General features: G+C 37.3%; 1 protein-coding gene across 4 annotated transcripts in view; it reads right to left on the bottom strand.

Annotated features, from left to right (window-relative positions):
• Positions 1 to 1,749: 1,749 nt before the first annotated feature.
• LOC133840519 (inactive dipeptidyl peptidase 10) overlaps positions 1,750 to 23,733 on the bottom strand; it is a 39,779-nt gene continuing 17,795 nt past the window's right edge. The window contains exons 2-16 of one of the 4 annotated variants that reach the window (XM_062272392.1): positions 22,225 to 22,980; positions 15,518 to 15,613; positions 14,639 to 14,753; positions 14,461 to 14,555; positions 12,825 to 12,952; positions 12,549 to 12,760; positions 11,561 to 11,840; positions 10,288 to 10,401; positions 10,095 to 10,218; positions 9,880 to 9,994; positions 9,662 to 9,776; positions 7,961 to 9,012; positions 7,579 to 7,883; positions 7,244 to 7,356; positions 5,597 to 5,670 (exon numbers count right to left, since the gene is read on the bottom strand). In XM_062272392.1, the coding sequence (XP_062128376.1) occupies positions 7,285 to 7,356; positions 7,579 to 7,883; positions 7,961 to 9,012; positions 9,662 to 9,776; positions 9,880 to 9,994; positions 10,095 to 10,218; positions 10,288 to 10,401; positions 11,561 to 11,840; positions 12,549 to 12,760; positions 12,825 to 12,952; positions 14,461 to 14,555; positions 14,639 to 14,753; positions 15,518 to 15,613; positions 22,225 to 22,254 (2,853 nt within the window). In that variant the 5' untranslated portion in view covers positions 22,255 to 22,980 and the 3' untranslated portion in view covers positions 5,597 to 5,670; positions 7,244 to 7,284. Of the gene's footprint in view, positions 5,671 to 7,243; positions 7,357 to 7,578; positions 7,884 to 7,960; positions 9,013 to 9,661; positions 9,777 to 9,879; positions 9,995 to 10,094; positions 10,219 to 10,287; positions 10,402 to 11,560; positions 11,841 to 12,548; positions 12,761 to 12,824; positions 12,953 to 14,460; positions 14,556 to 14,638; positions 14,754 to 15,517; positions 15,614 to 22,224; positions 23,047 to 23,733 lie in introns of those variants that run through there. The other 3 variants (XM_062272401.1, XM_062272418.1, XM_062272409.1) reach the window with 3 other exon arrangements.

Here is a 23,733-nt window from a genome sequence, read left to right as displayed (position 1 = left end):
ATGGACATGATGGAGGCTGTAGGTGGCAATCGGAGGGATGTGGGCAGAGTCCGCTTTGTCAGTTTGTCTGTGGCTGCCTCACATGATTTGTGCGTGACCATGCGAAATGTAAATTATTTATATGCGAGTATGTACACATAGCATCAGCATCCCCAACCAAGATTGAAGTTGGCCACGGTCTGGCAGCTGTCCAAAGCGGGCGACTCCCTTTGACAATAGGGCAAAAAATTGCCAACTGTTAACAGTTGGTGAGGCTACAATACAAGGGGCACTGCGCAGAATTGATTGGCATTAGGCCAGCGCCAAAAATAACAATATACTTAATGAGCGTCCAAAAATATTATTAATGCAAATATGGCGATTTATAAATGACAAATAAAGATTCTTTCGGTTTTTATTTAGTATTGTACACTGCACTGTGTGGGGTAAATTCCCTTACTTAAGTAATCACCAAATTTTGACATCAAACAAGAAAATAAATATCTTTCAATAAAACTGAAATGAGTTGCAAACACATAATTTTGTTTAAAAACATTTATTATTGTCTTTATGGCTTGCGTTTGAAACAGAAATTAAATGGATATGTTAATTTATGAACAATTTTAATCGATAAAGAACTAGCATGTTTTTTTTTAATACTTTAATAAAATTAAATTACAGTTTCATTTACATTTTAATTATTTACATAATATATTTAGCGTTAACGAAATTATTAAATAAAATATTTATGCAATTGATACTAATTTTTCAAAAAAATAAGAAAAATGAACTTGAAATTATTATAAAGGTACAATTTTTGTGCCATTAATCATTACATTCTCATTTTGTTTTAAATTGGAATTAAATTTAAGGTGTCGCCAATGCACACCCTATTGTAAATTGTACAATTAATATATTAAGGTTTAAACTGCATTAAAATCAGTAAAAATAAAATAAAAAAAATAATTTAAGATTTAAAAATCAACTTGATTTGTCAGAATACTCACTGAAATTAGATATAATTTAGTTTGATAAACATTCACCACAATTCTCAAGGTTGATTGTCCCTTTGAAACCGCTCAAGTTACCTTTTAAGTGGCCCGTAATTTGTGGTCATTGTGTGGCGGTAATTGCCGACTCTGAGGTTGCACTTGACAATGTTCTAACGCCCTGAAAAGTATGCTTCATTTAGTTGCCAATTAGAAAAGGACCGCCTTCGAAATAAACCGTAACCTGGCGAAATAATGACTTTTCGAATGTGCCGTCTTTATGACTGCCATGAAATATGCAACACATTTTTTCGTGATCATCGCCTTGGCAAACAATTGGCCAATTAAGTGAAAAGTTTGCCAACGTCTCAGCTGCCTCACCTATTTGGCCATTGCATGCCAGTCGAACATTTCGTGGCCATTTGCGTGCCGCTTTGTTGACCTGTCTGAAAACCGCAAATGCTTCGAATGTTTGCGCCATGCAAAGCGGTAACAGTTGGGGCCAGTTACCAGTTGGTGTGGTCATCTTTGGCCCGACGCGTCGTTCGTTAAATGTTTTATGCAGATTTTGCAGTCGTTTATTCCCTCTTTACATTTTCGATTTTTTACTAACGCCACGCCGCGCCGTATTGTAAATTGAATAGCACACTTTGCGGCCAACTCTGGTTGCACTATTTCATTTTTAATTTGGCTCATAGTGGTGAGGATTTGATTTATCGACATAGAAGCTTGAATTTATCCCCCGATTTAAAATACACTTTAATCAGGTCGCATTTTCATGTTTGTTTTTTGGCTCTCATGCTTTGGTTTATTGTATGTATATAAGTATATATATATATATTTTATGGATCTTGCTAAATGCCTTGCGAAATTATTTAACATCTCAGCTAATTAAGTCAATGTTTAAATTCAATTATCATTTAATTACTCTTTTGTTTTGTTTTTTTTTTATAATTTTCTTTTTTTTTTTTTTTGGTTGCTTATGGAAGAGAAGAAATTGTTGGATCACATAGGATTGGTTTTTAGTCAAACGTCCTGCTAAGTTAATAATAACAAAACAAATAAACGAAGAAAGTAACGATTTAAAGCTTATTTACATTAAAAATTAGCTAACAAGTGCATAGGTTTAATTTGAATGCACATTTTGAGACACTTCTTAATAATTCTACTGACATTTTAGTATGAATTCATTTCATTTGGTTTCCTTTTCCTTTTCGATTTTGTTTTTGTTTGTTAAGGCTGAAGACAGAGTATTAAAATTTTCATCATTAAAGAGTAAAAGTTGCTTATAAAATATATGTATATGTATGTATGTATTTATGTATGTATCATATATCAAAGTATAGTCATGTATTTATAGTTATAGGGCGCATATATTACAGATTTACTTTAGTTCATATTTTTACAGATCGCCAGTCTCGCCAAGGAGTCCGCTTTCATCGAGCTAACAATCTAATTAACAGTACACAGTTTTTAAGTTCGATTAATCTCTATATTCATTACGCTTTAATTGGTTTTGTTTTTGGTTTTGGTTGAAATTTAACTCGAATAATGCCAACGCTTGATCCACTAAAGAAACTAAACTACAATACTTCATAATTTATATATATACATATTTTATGTATGTATGTGTTAATAAATGTAAGTATATGTATACGCCTTGCTTTGTATAATTACTAAATTGCATTTTATATAAGTCAATATTCAGTAACTACTATATGTATGTATATGTGTATATTGAAGTACTTGCTAAGGTAATAATATATATGTATGTATTGCAAATTAGGGAATTAATGAATCAATTGTTCGTTTCACTATGCTTTGCTATATTTTCATAATTATATTTTAAGAGTTTTTGTTTTGGTAATTGGTCCTTAGTACACTACATGGAAAGCGTTTAAAATTGTAGAGCAATTTAATTTTCATTTATATAGCATACTTTTAGGCATACATATAAATTCCACAGCCGCCGCGCAGCCCTGATTAGCCCAGGCAACAGATCAACTCGCTCTCTCTCTCTCTCTGCATTTTTGTCTCTGAATGTGTGAGTGCGCCTTTCAGCTGACCAGCTGCCTCTGCTCTGCCCCAATGCCTGTTCTCTGTCATCCACTTTAAGCAAACACCTTTTTGTGTCAACAAAACACACACACACACACACATACGTACACAGCAGCTGCCCTTTTTATGCCGCCCACAGCTGTGGCGACCTTTTAGTCTAAAAATGAAATGCCTTGGCCCATTCGCAGGGGCGTGACTGTTCATGTGTTTGTGTGTGTGCGTGTGTGCACGCCAAACTCTCACATGTTAATTGTGTCAAGCGAGGCGACCAAATTTAGGTGCGTTTTGCAGACGCGCCACAAGGAATCGTAAAATTTTCAAAAATCCGCCTAAGCCGCACATAAAGTGTCAGTCAGATATAAATTTATGCTGGCGTTGGTAAGCTTGAGTATTCATACACACATGCACACAACCCCCAGGAACACGAACATACATACATACATATGTACATATGACAAGAGAATGAGTTGGCTGCTTTTGTAACATATTTTTGGCGCCCGTTTAACCGAATTAGTTAAAGTAACGCGAAATTTCCTGCAGATTGACTACTAAATTATTTATTAAGCTCTATAACTTGACAAAACGTAACGATATGTCACTTAAGACGAAATTCTACTAATTAGAGTTCATATTGAAGAGCCTGCATATCTCGAAACTATCGACCAAAAACTGAGTAACTGTTCTCTAAAGCTATTATAAACTATACTAACTAAGGAATATCTGAATTTCGTATACAGCTACAGCGTATGTCGAGCATTATAATTAAGAACCGCAATTGCCAGAAGGCTGCTAATTAACTGGTATATTCTGCGCCACTGAAAAAACCTAATTAAAGCTAATCCTTTTGTACATACATACACACATATGTGTGTATGTGTTAGTGTACGAAGCTGTTTACTTGTTTCCTTTTAATGGGGCAGGCTGCAGGACACGGATGCGGGTCTGTGATGCGGTGTCATTTATTTTGTTGTCCTTTGTCAACTTTCTGACAGTCGCAATTTGCATTTGAATTTTTTATGTGTATCGCAGCTATTTTTGACCTTTTCGTTTCTCATTTTTACTTGTATTTAATGTATGTTTAGTTTGATTTTTCACTTAATTATCTAGACAATTTTAGGGGACTCGCTTTATTTGTATTTTTCTTTTATGTTACTATGCTCATTTAGAAATGTACTTTTTGGTTTGCCCTTCATTGCGAAGTTGTTGCAATTAACACGAACTGAATTCAAATAACTATTTAAATATTCAATATATTAATTATTATTGCGCTACTTACATGCATAACGTACTTTTTCTTTGTGATTTTTTCACTTATTCGCAAATCAAATTATAATTCTCTTTGGCCTTCTCTCTCTTTCTCTCTCTCTGTCTATTTAATAAGTTTGTGCATATTTTACTGGTTTTCTTAGTTTTGTAATTACTATTGCTTTAAATTATTTTTCATGTTGTCGCATTGTTTTCAAATTTTTTGATTTCATAGAAATTTTCAAAGATTCACAATTTGTAGGCATCTTAAGTAAATCTCGATTGGTGTTCACAGAAATGTAAAGGAATTATATAAGATATTTCTACATAATTGTATGAGCAATTCTTTGTTAATTTTGAGCAAAAACACAACAGACTTTTCAACTATTTTATTAGCTTACCTAATTGAATTTATTTGAATTTTTTATTATTGTGCAATATAAATTTACAAAAGAAAGCCACAAATAAAAAGGTAGATCATCTATTTAAGTTATCTGCATTTAAAATGCATTTTAGTCGCATTGCCAACAGAAAATGGCATTTAAATTGCTTTTCAAATGTTTGTAAATTGATTTATGATAGTGATTTCCTCTACAACTCAAATGAGACTCTCTGTACACACTTTTGGCAATCCCACGATAACCGCAAAGCGACCTCCGACCGGCGACCAGTTCATGGTTTGGTCGTTGGTTCACCTGTCGACCTTTGCACTTCAATATTTCGTAATTTCATTTTTTCTCTTTGTAAAACGCATTGGAAATTTATGCAACAAATGCATAAAATATGAAATACAAAAAATATGCGACATTTAGACATTGTTGTTGTTGATTATGGGGCTGTTGCCACACCCACAGCGCCCACTTCCGCCGTTTATGGTTATATGCGACCAAGTATTTTTCTCACTTTTCATTTCGACCAGTTTGCTCTGGTAGTTGTGTGCGTGTGCGTGTACGTGTTAGTGTGTGTGCGTGTGTGTGAGTTATGTTATTCACAACCATGTTGATTTTTCGTTTTGTTTGCATTTATTTTTGCTGGTTATTAATTTTATACAAAATGCCATTTACGTTTTGTTGTTGCCATTTTGGCTCTATTTATGTGACAATCACTGTTGGCTGTGCGTCTCTTTTCTCTTTATGCTCGTGTTTTTGTGTCAGTTTGTGTGTGTATGTGTGTTTGTTTATGATAAATTACATTTAATGTAATTTACGTAAACGTTCTTCTCGCACGTTTGGTTCTCGTTGAATGCTTTCCGCTGCTGTTATCAGAAAAATTTTTATGGTCATACTTTTATGTTATTGTTGCTGCTGTTGCTGCTGCTGTTGTTGTGTTGTTGTTCCTGTTTTTATTGCTGCTGCATATCGCCGCCGCTGCCCAGGCCAGCCTTAGACTCCGGTGGCACCTGTTGTACATATGCAGGGAGCAAATTTTTACGAGTTAGTTTCACATTGAATCTGACTTTATCTGATACGGCCAGAGACATTATGTTAAGTAAAGTAAAGTGAAAAACAAAACACAATCAAAGCATAAGCAACATTCAGGTAAAGTAGCAAGTGTGTGTTTGTGTCTATAGGTGTTTGAGTGTGTGTGTATATGTATGTAAGTGTGCTTGTGTGTTTACACCCACAAAAAGAAAACACATTGAATTATTGTGCCCAACAAACAACATCAACAACAAGCCTCAAAAACTTATACACACTCACAAGTTCACACATACATACGCACGCATACACACGCGTTCAAAACGGCCAACAATTGGTTTGTGGCATCAAATTGAAGAAAACAAAAAGAGAAAGATGAAGAAGAAGAATAAGTAGACAAAGGCGAAGAAGTTGAACAACGAAAATGAACAAAAAAAAAACCAAATACAACAAATGGATGTAGAGAAAACTTGAAGAAGAACTTGCATATGAAAAGGAAAATGACAAGAAATAGCCATCGTACGAAGAAGGAGACAAACAGCAACAACAACTTAGAAAGAACAAAGAACAAAACTTTTGCAACGAAATAAAAAAAAAAACTTAAGCAATATGTTTAATTTTGTGTCATCTGCAATTTGATATATGTATATACGCAAAAAGTAAGTTGCAAAATAAGAATTTGATAAATTCTTTTCATCTCAGTCGCAATAAACAAACATTATTCAGCAAACTTTCGAAAATACTCGAATTTTGTTTTAATCAATCTATGTATAAATGTGCAATGCATCATTTTGGGATGCACACTAAAAGTAAAATCAGCATGTAGTAGTATAATTTTTATTGTTAACAAAACCCAGTTATTATTATTATTTGACACTTAAGATAAGTAGTTCATTAGCCATCTAATATCAGGATTTTATTATAACATTTGATGGCTGATGAGCTAATTATCTGAAATATAAAAATCTTATGAAATTCTAATTAAAGCAATGTTGATTTGAGAGTATACATACGTAGCTATTAGTATATACATAGATAGTACCTAACTAATGCTGAAAAGATCATTCGATTTTTCTGAATTTTGAATTTCACTTTGTTTTAAAAGGAAATCTAATGTGATTTCATTTTAGAGATTGACCTGTTATTATTAAATACTGTTCTCAACATCTTGAAATTAAATTCGAATTAAATGTAATTGAACTTACTTTTCTTTGTATAAATACATGTTTTATTTAACGAATCGAATACAAGTTTTTAAATTAATGTCAGATATTACAATTAAAATTAAAAACATCAGATCTCATATAGTCTTATTGGAAACATAACTAGCAAAAAAGTCATGCTATTAAAAGATTTTTCATTAAAATCAATCAAGTATTGTGTATTGTATATACAAAATCAGAGCTATATGTGATAACTGAATTAGAAAGCAACTAAGAAAAATGATTACAAATTCGAGTTCCCCAAGAAGGCATTGAAAACAGCGAAAAATATAGAGGTCTACAAAGGACAACAAATAACAACGAGGACGATTTATAATAACGGCGACTGTACCTAGTACTTGTCATTGAGGGGGGAAATATTGATTCAAAAATTTAACCGCCATAGAAACTATGAAAATCCAGGAAATCCATGGAATCTGTTTGATTTTGCTGTTGTTGATCGAGCTACGCGAGAGATCATGACAATGTTGATATATATGCACATGGTATATATGGCAAATGAGTACGAAATGAAATGAATGTTGGTTGTTGTTATTGTCGTATTGGTTGGTGGTTTTTTGTGGTTGAGAACAGGAGAAATAGAGAGATATGGTAGGAGAGTTGGTAGAATAGTATATATACAAAATAGTGTTATAAGGGTTCATACCCTTTAGAGCAAGCACTTACCAGTTTCTTGAAGCAATCCTCAAAGAACGCGGTCATCGAGCGATAGAGATGCCTCTTCACACCAGATAAGCTGTGTCCCTCATCTGGGTATATCTGCTGTTTGTAGAGCACGCCTTTGCTGGTCAAAGCTCGAGCCAGAACCATGGATTGCTGGACGTGAACATTGTCGTCAGCAGTGCCATGAACCAGCAGGAACTGACGATCTCGCAGATTGTCCACGTACTTGGAGAGATCACTTTCCTCGTATCCCTTGTAATTGTCGGTTACGTTGGGGAAACTCAAAAAGCGTTCTGCATAGGTGGAATCTGAAAGTGAATAGAATTCACAATTGGTTTGCTGGTCAGTTTTCGAGAAGAGAGACTTAGCGAGATGGCATACGTACCGTATAACTTCCAATTGGTCACCGGTGAAACACTAATGCCACACTGAAAGATCGATTGTTGTCCAGCCAGAGCCAGGGCAGCTGTGTATCCGCCATAGCTCCAGCCCCAGACGCCCATGCGACGCGCATCAATAAAGTGTAAGTTGTCTCGCAAGTATTCGCTGACCTCCAGCTGATCGGAGACCTCAACGCTGCCCAGACGCTTGTATACCTCGTGAAGCAGCTGGTACCCCTGGCCTGAGGAGCCACGACCATCGATTTCAATCACGATGTAATCCTTGTTGCCGGCCAAATATGTGTTCCAGTCCACGTGCCAGCGATCTGTAACCAGTTGAGTGCCCGGCCCTGAGTATACATGCAGTATGGTGGGATAGCGTGTGATCTCGTCTTCGCGCAGCACGGGCGGCAAATAGAGGCGCACTTGGGCGTGGTAGCCGCCGGAGATCATCACCGGAAAGGTTTTCACCTGCGGCAACGCTACTTTAGCCATTTTCTCCTTGAGTCGCGTATTATTCTGCACCGTGAAAAGCAGCTCCATAAACTGGGACTTGGGCTCAATAAGTTCATCGGGCGCTTCGGTTTCCGTTTCCAATTGATCCTGGGGATCACTCTGCCGCTTAGCCTTCGGCGCGTCCGCATTCTTTAGGCCGTAGATTATGGTGCTGGGCACCACCGGGCCCAAACACTCGATAAGCACATAGCGCGCTCGCAAGGACAAAGGAAACTGTGCCTCATGGTACAGGCAATCGCTCGGTGGTGGTGGTGGTGCAGTGCCATGCCCGTGGCCTGGCCGCTGCTGTTCCACGGGTAAGGCTGGCGAAGGTGGCAGCGCCTCCGATTCCTCAGAGTCTTCCCAATCATCGTCCCATGCAGTGACCAGCTTTGGCGGTGACTTAGTGTGACCCTCGTCATAGCCATCGTTGCGCTGCATCAATGCCGGGCACGTCAGGCAGTCAGGCGTCTGCAGCGCCTGTCCCTGGCGAGCGGGCAGCGCTGAGACGCGGTACAAGTGCTGCTGGGAGGGTAGACGCTCTGGTGTGCCCAGAAAGTAACTGCGGGGAGGAATGCAGGGGAAAGAATTGAACGAGATTTATTGATTCGCATGTAATACAAAGGCTTATAGTCGCTTCCCTTCGTTGCTTCCGATAAAAAGATATGGATTACAATGCACTCTGCTTGATTTCGATTAGAAATCTAGTTATTGAATTTAATTATATAATATGTGCATATCTCTTCTATCATATTTAATAATATTTGTTATTACTAAAAATTAAATATGAAATATAAATTATATGTAAATGTGAAGTCTTGAGCTTGATTTTTGGTTATGGTGTTCGATTTAATTGTGCCACACGTGTTTTGCTTGCTGCCCTACGATTATTACTACTAAAGTTCATAAGACATGAACATTCAATTTTATTCTGTAATAATTCCTTCTTATATAACTATATACCATCAACTAAAAAAAATAAAATAGATTTAATATGATAGTAAGTCTATCGCTAGTTGTATGTCATCAACACCCTAACTCTGTTAAGCTCAGAGTTCAGTTGATGTCTCTTTTGTCTATTTTTTGACGTTTCGGAAATAAATCTCTCTTTATTAAGTGTTTGAGTGAAATTGTTAGTTCGCGCTTTCAAATATTTAGGATTATCGTTTTAAACTCAGATTGAGGAATTGTTACTTCCGATGGTTACTTACATCCAATTATCCAACTGATCCCAGTGCAGCAATCTATTCACTTCGTAGGGTCCGTGCGTGAGGGGCAGCACTCGATTATTGTCAATGTCCACGTGTACGATGTGCCGGAAATAGCCTGTTGTGGACGGGTGTGTGTGTGTGTGTGTGTGTGTGTGTGTGGGAGAATCGTTGTGTATTCAAGTCGAAACAAAGGCCAAATTGACATATGGCTCACTTACCAAATGAGCCATCTCTTAGTGGGGATATGGCCACATAAAGACTGGCATTGGCCGCAAACAATGGCACTGAGACGGTGTCCACCCAACCACGTCCATCTCCGCTCACTCGATGGGTCTGGATATGGATACATATACGGATACAGATACAGATACAGATGCAGACACAGCTAAAGGATATGGAGAGCGACACGCTTAATTAGGTCATTGCGACTTACCTCAATGCAGGCGAACGAAGGACTCCGGCAAACGCTGACCACGGAAATATTTTGCGGTCGATTTAACCAAACCACTGCGATCTCTGTTGCACTCACCCAACTGGCACTGCTAAAGTAATGATCTCTATTGAGGAACCAAAGAACACAACCGATTAGCATCTTAAACCTAGTCTAGTCAATTGGGATTACGCACTCGTTTTGAATAATTTTCGGCGGTTTCAGGTCCGTTATGTGTATGTTTTGTGGATCAGTTAAATCGGCCACCCGCAATGTAACTGTTGGATTTTGTGTGCCTGGCTTTGGATACCTATTTTGAAAAGAGATAACACTTAAATTGTAGTTTTATATACATTTTTTTGGCATCGGGTCTGGCAACGCCGAACGAGGGTCTTTTCGATTAGTGAGGAAAGACTCGAGAACACTGTGAAGACGATTAGAAGAAGCAAGACGCGCTTACGTCAATGATGACTGAATTCCAGTTATTATTAACAACCACATATTAAACTAAACTGTAACGGGATATTCTATATAAAATAGGAAGACATTCATATGCGTGATGAATCTAATCGAATATTCAAATCGATGTTGTTAGAGAACATTTCTAATATGAGGTATTAGTTAAATTTATATGTTGCGGGAGAGTTTTTTATTAGTTTACTTTCATTATTAATGGCATTTGAGCGAACCCTATTAATTTTATGTTATTCCAAACGACAAGAACAATGTTGAATTTCACTGAGAAACTTTTTGCATGCATTTCCCGAAATTTTAAATCGAATGTAAAAGGGTCTTAGTTGATTTTGAATAGTTCAATCTAAAAGGGATTTGCATAATTGTCTGCGAAGTCACACATTGTGCTGTCATAATGTTTAATTATATTTCTAGATTATTCAATTACAACTGGATGCCATCCACACACTCATTCATACACTCATATGTATGTAAGTGAAGGCCTACACGTGGCTATTTGCATAACTAAACCTTAAATGATGACATTACACTTAACACAACAGGTTAGGCGGCAGTTATGTCAGCTCAGTAATCCTTTCGAGTTCAACAGCTTTGGGGCAGAAGTTGTGCAAACGCAAAAGCAAACGGATACGCAAAACCTTTTGTGCATTTGGCAATTTATCAAATCGAAAGAGACAGCAGCTTAACTGCTGCTTCAAACTGCTCTACACACTTTCCTCAAACTAATTTTAATTCCTTAAATGTCACCTCACGCACACTTGACACCTGCCAAAACAAAGGCAGTTCGGTACGATTAGCGTTGTGTGCTCCGTTCTTCGGTACAAGGACCTCAAAAACTATGCACAGTCGCTTCATGAATTTTAAGCATTACCGAGGTTACCGAGCACTATTAGGGCTAATGATAGTCACGAGCACATCATTAACACTTAATCGAAATGTAATATAGCCCACGACAGGACACAGCCCACAGGACACAGGAGAGGTACACAACTTACCGTAAGGATCTAATTTCCGGGTACAAGTTGGCATGCGGATTAGTACCACCAGCAGTGCTGCCTGAGTCACCTCCTCCACCAGAGCTCGTGCCCGTGCCACCGCCACCGCCACTGCTAGAGCCTGAGCCGCCTGTTCCTGAGCCACCTGCGGGGCCAGCTGAGGTTGTGCCATACCAGGCAAAGTGCTGCTCCAGCACGTTTGTATCGTTGAAGCTGCCGAAGAGCAGCAGTTGCCCGTTATCCGAAACCCAGACGGCATTATTTGCATGCAGGATTTCCTCTAGAAAGGGCGGCATGAATGCAGAATGAATAACAATGAGAAAGCTTTTTCACATTTCAGTTTTTTAATTCTAGAAATTCACAACAGTCGATTGTTGAGGTTAGGAAATGAATAATCTAATATGTATAAATTCACAAACAAATTAAGTAACTAATTTAGTTTACCTGTTTTTCTCTTAATAATTTAAAAATAACTAATACATTTAAAATAAACCAATTGTGAAAATCACGTAAGTGAACTTTAAAGAAGAAACTGTTGAAACTTTGATAAAAAATTAAAATTCTGCAAATTTTGATTTCACCTATGTTATATTTGCAAATATATCTCGATGTAATTACAAAAGAAACATATTTAAAAAGAGTCCTTTTAATTCATATAATTGAAATATTAAAAAAATTATTGACGATTTTATCTAGAGTTTAAAGTTTAACGATGTGAACTTAATAAACTTTAAACCAATGTAAAATCGCATATAACTACAAAATATCTGTAGAATAGAGCCACTAAATTCCATATAACCAAAAAACGAAGAATATGCAATGTAATTATAAGAATTATTCATTTGTTTCTCAATCTGTATCTGTAAAATATGGAAAAATCAAGGGCAGATGAACGTATAACGTGATAAAAGTTAGGAAGTTAGAAAGAGTCACACTAGTAGTAGTGTGAGGTTGTTTCCCCAAGCAAAATTTGCAGCTTGTGACTAACCTTCGTATAGCCAATCGGGTATCCCGTTGTAAACGACACCAGGCACTGCATCGTAGGTAATGCGATAGGTGTGCGTTGCTCGCACCTCCTGCCGATAGTAGATATCGTAGTTGAACACCCAGATGAGAGCATTGCCAGCACCTGTAAAGCGTGCATAATGCATATAGGGCCACTCGTCCTGCAACTGATTGTTCCGCAACTTGACGGTCTCACTGCGAGGAAACCAGACGTGGAGTCGTTTGAGTTGCATGGACATGCTGATTTATACTAGCTTACCTCGTGTGAATGTCATAGAGTGTGTACTGAGCCAGATATGAATGTCTAAACAGCTTGGCAACATTCTGAGCAAGTAGCAGGTAACGTTTATCCGGTGATAAGCTGAATGAGAACGGCGCCAGAGTTTTCTGAGCGAATGAAACATAAAAGTGTGCGAAAATATTATGGGAGATTCAGTGGAATGTTAGCCATTAAAATGTGTCTGATCTTAATTCCAAATAAATGTTGCAAATGGTGAACAAGGTTTGTGGTTCTTGCTGAGCAGCTGCTGGAACAATGGCAAACGTTGTGTATGGATGATTTTAATTAAAATTTTAATTGCTTTGCATGCGCGCGTGCTGTGCCTATGGATACATATTGGAATGGTAATTTCTTATTGTAAATGACAGTCTTTCCGCCAAAATTATTTTCACAAGCACTGTCAGATAGCTAATAATGGCCTTAAATGGCATTTCTGAAGGTCGTCGTAGCAATAAAATGATGAAATAGGAAAAGATGCAAACACATTAGGAAAAGTTTTTCATTCCATTTGAATCGATTTAAAAAATATGTTGCCTACTCATAAATTAGGTTCTTTATCATTCGAATATTCTATATATTCCCAGTAAATAATTCAAATTTAATTGATACTGTCATTTGTAAGTGTTTCCATATTGTTGTCAATCAACAATACTTTTAATATTCACATGACTTCTTCTCAACGAGGTTTTGCTTCTTTCCCAAGCTTAAACTTATTCTCTGTAAGCTAATATTTGTGTTTCTCAAAATATCAGATTCTCAGAGCTAATGCTCACACTCGACTGGCGTATTCCATTATCCTTGTGACTGCTCATTTGGCGGAAATTCTGAGCGTGTGGGGCACATTAATTATTTGCCAAGTAGCAACTGTTGACACAAGTGATTGCTTTGCATGTTGCAGTTGGTAGCTACCAACCAAGCCAGTTTGGCGGCATGTGGCACTTGTTGATGCACTTGGCCCAAAGGCATCAGTGCTCGCTGTGCTCGTAACTTGACAGCCCTTACAGAGTTGCTTGAATGACACAAAAAGCGCAGACGGGGCTAGAGGGATGGAGGAGAGTGTATCCATAAACATTTGGGATTCTTTATTTGTTTGTTTTTCAATTTGAAAACGCGCATTATTCATTAGTCAAAGCTTAAGCCGGAAATTCTATCACCCACTGGCTACAGAGTAAGAAATCTTGGTGAGGGTGCTCACCATCACCATCATCGTCACCGTCATCGTCATCGACTTCGACGTCGAGGTTGCTCTATGTTTACCCAAGCATGGGTATAAAAATCGCTTGGCTTTTATCGTTATGGGGTAGCGATAACTTGGCCCATTTGTTTTGCCTACTTTTGTGCGTTATGTGTATCAGTTAACTGTGCCTGCCAACTGTTTGGCTGCCAAGTCAAGTGTGTACACTTGAGATAGCATTCATGTTGAATGCCACGCCCACAGCTCCCCCGCCTAGTCGTAAATAACATGCTGCAAATATTTATTCTGCTTAGAGATAAGCAATAAGCACACACACAAACATATTCAATGCTAACTGTTCAGCGTGTGTGTCGAAGGAGAGGGAAAAGGGGAGGAGAGAGAGAGAGAGAGAGAGAGTTAAAGTGCTTGAAATGTACTTACAAATGTCATATTGGACATGAGGACACGTTCCGTGCGATTGGCTGCATTCAGCAGACAGATGCGACCCAAATGGTCCTGGTACAAAAACTCCTCAGCTGCATCATCAGCATCAGCATCACATGGAAGCGGAAATTAAAATGGATTTAGCTTAAAAAAAAAGAAGGGAGATTGAGCTCACCATCGATCCAACTGCCATTGGCGCGCTGTGGTATATAGAGGCCATCGACAATGTCCTGCAGCTTGATGCGTTGCCCCTTGACGCGTGGTCCCTCATCGGGGGGCGTGAGCAGCACCTTTTTTGATAAATGCAGAAATTTTATATGCTGTCTTCTACACGCAGAACACAATTGTGACAACACATTGTAACGCATAACAACAACAAGAACAACAACATCAACATCAACACAAAAATGTATAAATGGTGAAAGCAAATCGAAGAGGGTTGAGGGGGCAAGGAAACATACATATCACGCAGCCAGGCATCAAAAAAAGTGAACAAAGACAAAAGACAAAAATGAGCGCAACGTATTTACACGAATAACATTTGAGTTTTTAGTGTGAATTTTCATTTATACAATGTGTCTGGAGGTGTGAGTGAGTGTGTGTATGTGTGTGTGTGTGTATTTGCTCTTTATAAGCGCAAATCAAAATAGAATTGCAATACATTATTGTGAATATTGTGTATCGAAATTCATAATTCAGTTTCTCTGAATCAAACTTGGTATTTGTACAACTGTGTTTGTTTTGGCAGAGCCTTATGTGATTTGTGATTGGTTCGTTTTTGTTAAATGGTTCACGTCAAATGAGTAAATGCAACTGGTGATTATGTCTCATGTCAATGAGATTTTGTCACATATCAAAATTGAACCCTAACAAATTTTTTTTCCAATGATTTGACAATTTTTAGAGCTATTTGCATCAAAAGTACAATGAACTTAAATATAGTGACATGGTAATTATAATTATGTTGTCCTCGATATCTTTGATTTCTTGAACCATTTACCAATAGAACTAGTTGCTATTCAAGTAATTCGTAATTCTTAGATTATTCACTTACCACTGAGGTAACGATCAGGGCTAGAACAATGATGATGACCAAAAGGGCAATAAGAATGCCGCGCCAGTTGCGTTGATTTGGATTGCTGGAAACCAACTGAAAGAGGGAGAGAAGTGTAAGAGAAAGGAAAATGGGAAGCATTAAGAGAATTCATTTTAAATCAGCAATGTCAATGTGAGGAATACCGTAATAAAAGCCACGTGCGACTCATTAGACCCTCAAAATAATCGGATCCGACTAAATAAGAACAACCTCATATAATTGACTCAACATTACTTTCTCCACTTTCTCCGTTCGTTTTTATGCCGAAAAAGGATGCAATTTGGACGGCAATCAGCAATCGGCAATCTATGTTCGGTAGGTAACCTTAATGGGAGGGAAACCTGCGTCTGGTTGATGAACTGATGAACCTCCGCACAAAACAACTAGTTGACTAATTTATGTGGCGAACGCACAGACACCATTACGTATTCATATACAACACACTCACGCATTTAGAGGTCGATTGTATTCATACAAATTAAGAGGCAGCCAATTGTATTGAAATCCTCGCTTAATGCATATTTAATGTAGTCAACAAGAACAAATGTGAGCACAAGCTTCAAGTTTACCAAGAAAAGCAACAAATGTGCCAACTTCAACAACTTTCGCAAATTGTGGCAAATGTGGCAACTGTGGCACGCAACTCGTACGCGCTGACACCGATTTTCCCTTATTTTTTTATTGTTTAGCATAATCAGAGCTCGATTTTGTTATTCAGTCGGTGAGTCAATCAAGCCAAAGCTCGTATGCTCCTATGTCATTTCAGTCTAATTAATTAGAAACACAACGCTGAACGAGTGCTTATGTTAATAACATTATGGAGAGTTACGTGAGTATAAAACTCATAAATCAAAAGATGATGGTAATATGATGTTCTAATTAAACACAAATGTTTTCTATTTTCATGTTTTGTATTCACCTAAAAACTATTGACTAATCCACGTTTTTATACCCATGGGGTAGAACTTTGTTTACACGGAGTTTATTTCAAATTTTTGCCACGCCCACTCGATTAACAAGTGTAATTTTAAAGTAAGAGATGAGACAATACAATACGGTATTTATGATTTCTGTAAATTTGGATGCAATTAGATAGAGATTGTATAAGTTATTTAAGAAATACTTTTGTATGGTCAAAAACGCCTAATTACAACGGGTCTCAGTTTCTTTGGCTGAAAATCTGGTATATTTTGCACTCTATAGTATATATTGAATGTAGTACCATATCAATATACCAAATATATTATTTGCCACATTGTATAGTATTTTTATATTATAGTATTCTGGTATATTTTGGGACTATTACCGCAATATTTTCCTTTTACTCAAAATGGGTAGCCAGTATCTCACAGTCGAGCACACTTGACTGTAGCTTTCTTACTTGTTTATTTTATTGAGGTTATCCCATTTGAGTTCAAATTTTTATAAGCTGCACTAATGTGGCCATTGCATTTATGATCAGCTTTGCAGATTTATTGATACATTTACCGTTCAAACCATAAAAACAACAACGCAATTATAAACAATAATTTATCGCCTGCACACTGTGCAATTAGTACAGTCGGATGCATTTTGCCGGCGGCCTTAATTAATAACTTACATTGGATACAGGTATAGAGCTCCCTGCACACATGAAATCCAATTCGAGATTATTTATAAGCACAAACACATTCATGCAATACACATCCATACATCACGCTCATGGTATACAATATATTATTGGCCTCGGGACAGAAAATCGAACCGAAAAGCAAACTAAAAACTGAAAAACATCATAAACCAAATTAAATGCGTATTAAATAACAATGCTTCACTGACTTGGTTGTTTTTACACTCGAAAATAATGCTGCTAAGGCAATAAATTTTATTCACACTAAAGTGTTGAAACAAATATTCGACAAATTTATGTTGAAGTGTTAAAGAGCATCTCTTCGTCGATCATTCCATGTTGTTATTGTCTCAAAACTTTTATCGTGAATTATAACAATAACTTAGGCAGCATATACTTCGTCTAATTGAATTGAATTTATGATGTTTTCCATGAGAAGCGCAGTGCAGGGGTCAGTCTCAGTCTCAACCTCAACGAATTCATTTGAAGTAGATGAGCGGTATGAAAGTACTTCGGAAAAGAATAAGAAAAAACACTCAAGTTGATTGCAGTGAAAACCTTCGAGCATGTAAATATGCAAATATTGTGAGCATAAATTAAATTTAAACACCCAGCTTGATGCGTTGTCGTTAATGCCAAAAGAATTAAAAGTAATTTCCGTCATCAATTTGGCCCGCATCTCTGCCGCTCCATTCACAAAATGATATATACATACATATATATTTGCCTGAAGTGAGTGCAGCAGCGCCCACAGGGCGTATGCGTGCTATTTATATCAATAAATTTTTAATGGTTTGCAATTAGGCAATAGCTGAAGGTCGTCGAGCAGCAGTTGGGTAGCTTAATTCACGTTGCGAAAACAAAAATTAAGTCAATATTTGAGCTATTACATTAACCCCTCAAAGTGAGCGCAGCTGAGACATTAATTTAACCAAAAACAAAAAGAACACGAAAAACTTTCTCTGTAAATATTTCGTTGGTTTTGCCAAATTCTTTGAATTTGTTTATTAAAGAAATCCCCAAAAGAGTAGTTCAAGTTCTGTTAAGAAGTTTGTCGCAATGACATAAAGAATATTCTGAGAACTTTTCGAAAAATCCAAGTCGACTCTTTGATGATTTCGCAACTCAAAACAATCTAAGAGATCATTTTAAAATAGCGAAAATCAATAAAAAAAAAAATAAAGAAAGTTGAATGAATTTTTCATTCAAATTATTGGTTCAATGCTCTTAGCGTCTTAATCTGACAAAAATTTCAGTAGCTTAACTAGAATGTTTAATTTTGTAGTCGTTGAATTATTCATTTTACATAGATTGCAAAAATAAAAGTAGATGTTGAGTATTTAACTAAATCTGTATTAGCAAAGTAATTCTTAAATCGCTTCATTTTCAGAACTTATCATAAATCATCTATATTATCTTAATTAATATTTTTTCTTCGTTTACTTTACATAATAAATGTAATAGAAATGGAGGCTAATCGCTAAGTTTATTATTGCATATATTATAAATATCCCACATATTATATAATCAAAGGTTATGTGTATAAATAACATAACATAAATATGAAATAATTAAAAAGTCTACTGAATAAACGGAGTATTTTTTAATTGTTATGCTCGGTATTCGACACTTTCGATGGGATAAATGAAATCCAAATTGAATTGTGAAACAAGAAATTTGCTTAAAGCCTATCCACCTCAAAATGATCTCAAAGCGAGTGCCCAATAGCTAATGGCATCTCTCTTTAAAGGAGTCGCCAGTGGCACGATGTAAGGAGCAGCATAGAGAGAAGTGCTTGAAGCGTCAGCAACTAACTAACTAAGCCCAGCCCTCAGCACATCCTTGCTTCGAACTCGTCTCAGCTAAGAGCATTAGCTGCTTTTGCGGTTGAAAAGTTTTCCTTTTTTCCAGTTGTTGCTGCTTTTACTTTTGCTTTTGCTGCCGTGGCTGAGTGTAAAAGTTCAAAGTTGCGAGAGTGCCGCCAGTTATTTGCATAAGTTGCCATAGTTATTAAACTGTGAAAGAACAGAAATAAAAAATGACGCTGCATACTTTTGAGCGCATTAAAAATAGATACCAAATATGCGCTCACAAAGTTAGAGGTAAAAGAGATTAGAAAATGCTAAACGAAAATGCCCCAGAGTTCAAAGTGGAATTTACTCAGGTGTTAATCGCATTTAATAGTCGATGGAGGAGACTTTCAGGAAACTATCTGTTGCGCTTGAAATATGAAATCCTTTAATACATTTTGCAAAATATTTGGTTTAATATTTGCTTTAATAACAGTAAAATCAATTCTGCTATCGATTGTATGAAGGACAAGTTATCAATTGGTTTCGGCCATATTCTTTGCTCTGCAAATGCTGGGAGCTACTGTCAATAATATTGCATTTTGTGCAACGGGGCGACATTACAAACCAATCTTTATGGCTTGCTGCCTTCCTGCCGAATGTGAAATCCATAAACAGCACCTCTGGGCACGATTGCAAAGGATACGCAGCCACTCACCCCTACCACTCTTACTTGCATGCCACATATTGCCAATGCTGCTACTCTACGCTCAGAGGTGCATAGGGGCGCGTTAGGTAACTCTGCTTTACTGCTTTTCTGCTGTTGTCGCCATCATTGACGTCGACGTCGTCGTCGACGTTGTCGTTGTCGTTGTCGTACTCGTTGTCATTGTCGTCAGTGTCTGGCTTTCCGGAACCATAGCACCATTGTCAGTGGCACTTCTCTGATCTGTGCCCCCTCCTCCCGGAGACACCACCCTCACAGAACCTACGTGAGCCATTGTCAACAACAGTTTAGCTCAAGGCCATAACGGCATAGCATTCGCTATAACTGTCACGCTCATCTTTATGTTGCTATATACATATGGTACGTATGTGTGTCAATGTGTGTTCTCAGAGGTGTAACTATGTGCATCTCTCTCTCTCTTTCCCTCTTTATATCTCACTTTTTGTGTGTGTCTAGCTTTGTGTGTATTTGCGTCTATGTAACACGACCATGATTACTTTTTTTTTCCTTCTGCATGTGTCGCGACTGCCAAAGGTCGTTAAGTTTTATGAATTTGTCAAAAATGTAATATAGCAACACTGATATTTAAATGAAATGTGTCGTCACATGGAATGGTTAAGTAATTCCGAGGTAATTTTTATGTAAAAGCTAAAAATCCTTGTACTAACAATTACTCTGTTGTAGTGATATGTAAACGTCATTCAGTACTGAAAAAATTCCTTCCTGGGATCATCATACGATTTCGTTAGATGTTTGTTTTCGATCATAGTTCGTTTTAAAATCTTCTTGTGTTTTTCCAGAAATATTTTATTGTTTGGTTTTATAAATAAGTAAGAGTTTAAATAGTCTGGCGATTGCGAAAGAGAACAGACTGCAGTAGAACCACTAATCAAAAATGGAATATGTGAACAAAACATGAACAACGAACAAATGATGATATCGAGTTAAGAGCACGTCAGTTTCTTCACTTACTTTATATGTAATACGTATACATATTTTGTATGTAATTATAATTTGTTCGTTCCTAAACGACACAACACAACTGTATCAGTTGCTTCATTAAAAAATAATTTAAAATCTCGACGGCTTTGTGTGATCGTTTATAATAATTATAGAACAGTTGACTTCCCATTTAATTTGCTCATTATTTGCTTGAGAGTTCATTTCTGACGACATTGTGTGGTCATTAGGTTGTAATAATTAATTATCACAATCGATTACGGCCACACTGTTCGAATTAAATATGGCGCCTGAGGGTATGCAACACTTTTTGATGTCGGGGCCATTGGGACAATGCGAGTGAGTGCCATAGCTAATTGATTTCCACATGAATGCCTAATTGCCATTTCAAGTGGCTCTTTATCGTGCCGTATGCTCGACACTCAATTTTAAAATTGCGTGGGACGCAATCTCGACCGTCTTGCCATCGTGTCCCCTCCTATTAGTTTTGACAGTGTGAGCTAAGCCTTCGCACTTTGTATTTGTATGCAAATCGCACACGCAACGCTTTGATAATTCAATTTTGCAATTGTTGTCAGCGCTGTTAGCGCTTTGCCTTTGAATTACATGCGGAATTTATTTCAATTATCAACGCTGCTTGCTGCATTGGCATTCATCAGAGCGCAGCTGAGGTCCGGCCAAGTGCCGCTGCCCAGCTACAGCGAGTGCCACTAAGTGTGCAACGAAGCGTGAGAGTGGCAGCTGAAGTTGACCAACCATCAACGTGGAGGATGACAATGGAAATGGGCATGATACTGATGAAAACTCGGCTTGATTTTCCTGCGAGTTGTTGACAGAAATTTTCAACAATGTGCTCGGAAATCAGCATGTTCAAGTGCTGGGAAGAGCACTTTCAGAAGGGAGCTACTGTAATACTCAGGTTGAGTTTAGTTAGTAATACACTCATATCGATAACTTATAATTGCTGAGTTTAAACAATTCCAAATCAGATAAATTAATACAACCAACTTTTAAATCATCTAAGCACAACATTTCCGAACTTGTTTCTTTTAATCATGTTTATCCTTAAGCTTAAGAGACTTCAGAATGGGTATTAATCATAGGCCGCTCATTTTAAATGGATTAAGAGTTGAGCTGAACTCGTAAAGTTTATCAGAGGAATTATATTAAAATCATTTTCTCCCCTTTTTGTTTTTGGTTCTGACTGAATAATTTTAATTTCCTTCTTCGCTTTATATCTTCTTAGCATAATTTGCCGAGCTTAAGTAAACAGAAAAATGGGGAAACACCTTTGTTTTCGAGGCAAAGCACACACATCGTCATACATTTCGGCTGTAGCATTCTCTGACTGAAAGTCCTTTTATGCATATTAAATGAAAGAGTAAACAGTTTTCCAGCGAAAAATGCTGTTAGGCCCAGAGATTCGGGGTGCACACGTGTTTAAATATTTGTTCGAAAATTAATTAATAATCACGCCTAATGATATTTATGAATACATATAGTGTAAATCTTTGCATTAAAGGTTTTTTTGCTTGCAACATGATGTGGTAAGAACGGCTATAGCAACAATGAAAATTACCTCATCATCGTAATTATCCTGCTCAGGCATGACTCGGCGTTTGACGTTGGCTTAAAGCGGCTAATACGACTGACTCAGGATGTAAATTTTCTTTAACTTCTCCTCATGCACACACGCACACACACATATGTATGCACAGCACAAGCACAACGACAACGACAACGGGAGCAACACTTTGCTGTAGGCGTGTTCTGTGCCCCGTCTGTCGTTCAAACTTTCTAGATTGCTAATCGAATATATCAATTTCCCGGCAACAATTTGCGAGTGCTCTTAATTTGTGTCCTCTCCTCTTTCGTTCAATATCTGTTTCTCCCTCTCTCTTTCTCTGTTTCTGCTCTTGTCCTTTGTCTGCGGTAGTTCTTCTTGGTGTTCTTTGGGGTTTCTGAAACGCATCAGCTCGCTGGCGATGCTGGCATCCTGCAAAGCTCTGCGTAGCACAAGTTACTTCTGTTGGCAGTCAGCGCTAGGTTCATGCTTTTAAATTTACTGGAGGACACTTTTTGTGCCCTTGACTTTTGCGTTGCTCTGCGTCTTCAATTCCTTGCCGCTGCTGTTGTTCTTGTTGGTAATTATGAATGTTTTGCTGTTGTTGTTGTTGTTGTTCGGTTGCTGTATTTGACATAGGAACTTGTCGTTTGGCCCTCGTAATGCGCTTTTGCTGTTATCCTAATGAGCATGCAGTCGACTTCCCAGACGCTTCTCAACGTCAACGCCAAAGCTTGACACTAATGATGCAGCATACTTTTAGGTCGAGAGCTAAATTGAAAGAGAATGGAAAACACATTTTAAAACACTGTATCAAAGCCAACTTGTTGTTGTTGTTTTGCTTGTTGCTGTTCTTGTTGTTATTGTTGTTGTGGTTGTTGTTGTACTTGTTTCATTTGCTTAGCCAGCGTGTTGTTAGTGCCAATTTTAATGTGTTGTGTTGTTTTGTTTTGTTTCGGCGCATTACGAGTCGTTTGGATGTATGTGTGTACAAATACATACATATAAATATGTATGAGCATTCCAAAACTATGTGAGTATTTGTGTTAAACATTTGTTGTTGTAGATTTAGATTTAGAGGTAGTTGTTTTTGTTGTTATTGTTGTTCTCGTGCATTTAGTAAGTCTTATATAACATGCTATTCCATATGCGTATACACAGATATCTATGTTTGTCTATCTGTGTGTGTGTGTGCTTGCGTGTGTGTGAGTGTGTGTGGGTGGGGTGTATATAGGTTAAGTAGGCTAATGTCTAATATTTGCATAAACAAGGGACAGCGCCAAAAACGTAGCCAAGGCTCAATTCTAATTACAAGCTATGTTCACTGCTCGTTGTTGTTCTCTTTTCTTTTGTATGTTCTTTTCTTGTCTCGTTTTGCCATCGCTTCTGTGGCCAGAGTGCTGTTAACCTTAAAAACTAAACTATTTGGTATGCAAAGTACTTATACTGCATGCAATTCAGTGTACAAAGAGAAAAGGGAGTCGGGGAAACTTTTATTATATGCAAACTACTATTGCGCAGTGT

Source organism: Drosophila sulfurigaster, chromosome 2L (genome assembly GCF_023558435.1).
Source record: "Drosophila sulfurigaster albostrigata strain 15112-1811.04 chromosome 2L, ASM2355843v2, whole genome shotgun sequence".
Classification (NCBI taxonomy): domain Eukaryota; kingdom Metazoa; phylum Arthropoda; class Insecta; order Diptera; family Drosophilidae; genus Drosophila; species Drosophila sulfurigaster.
Note: the sequence above shows the minus strand (reverse complement) of the source record. Positions and strands in the feature narration are given on the sequence as shown.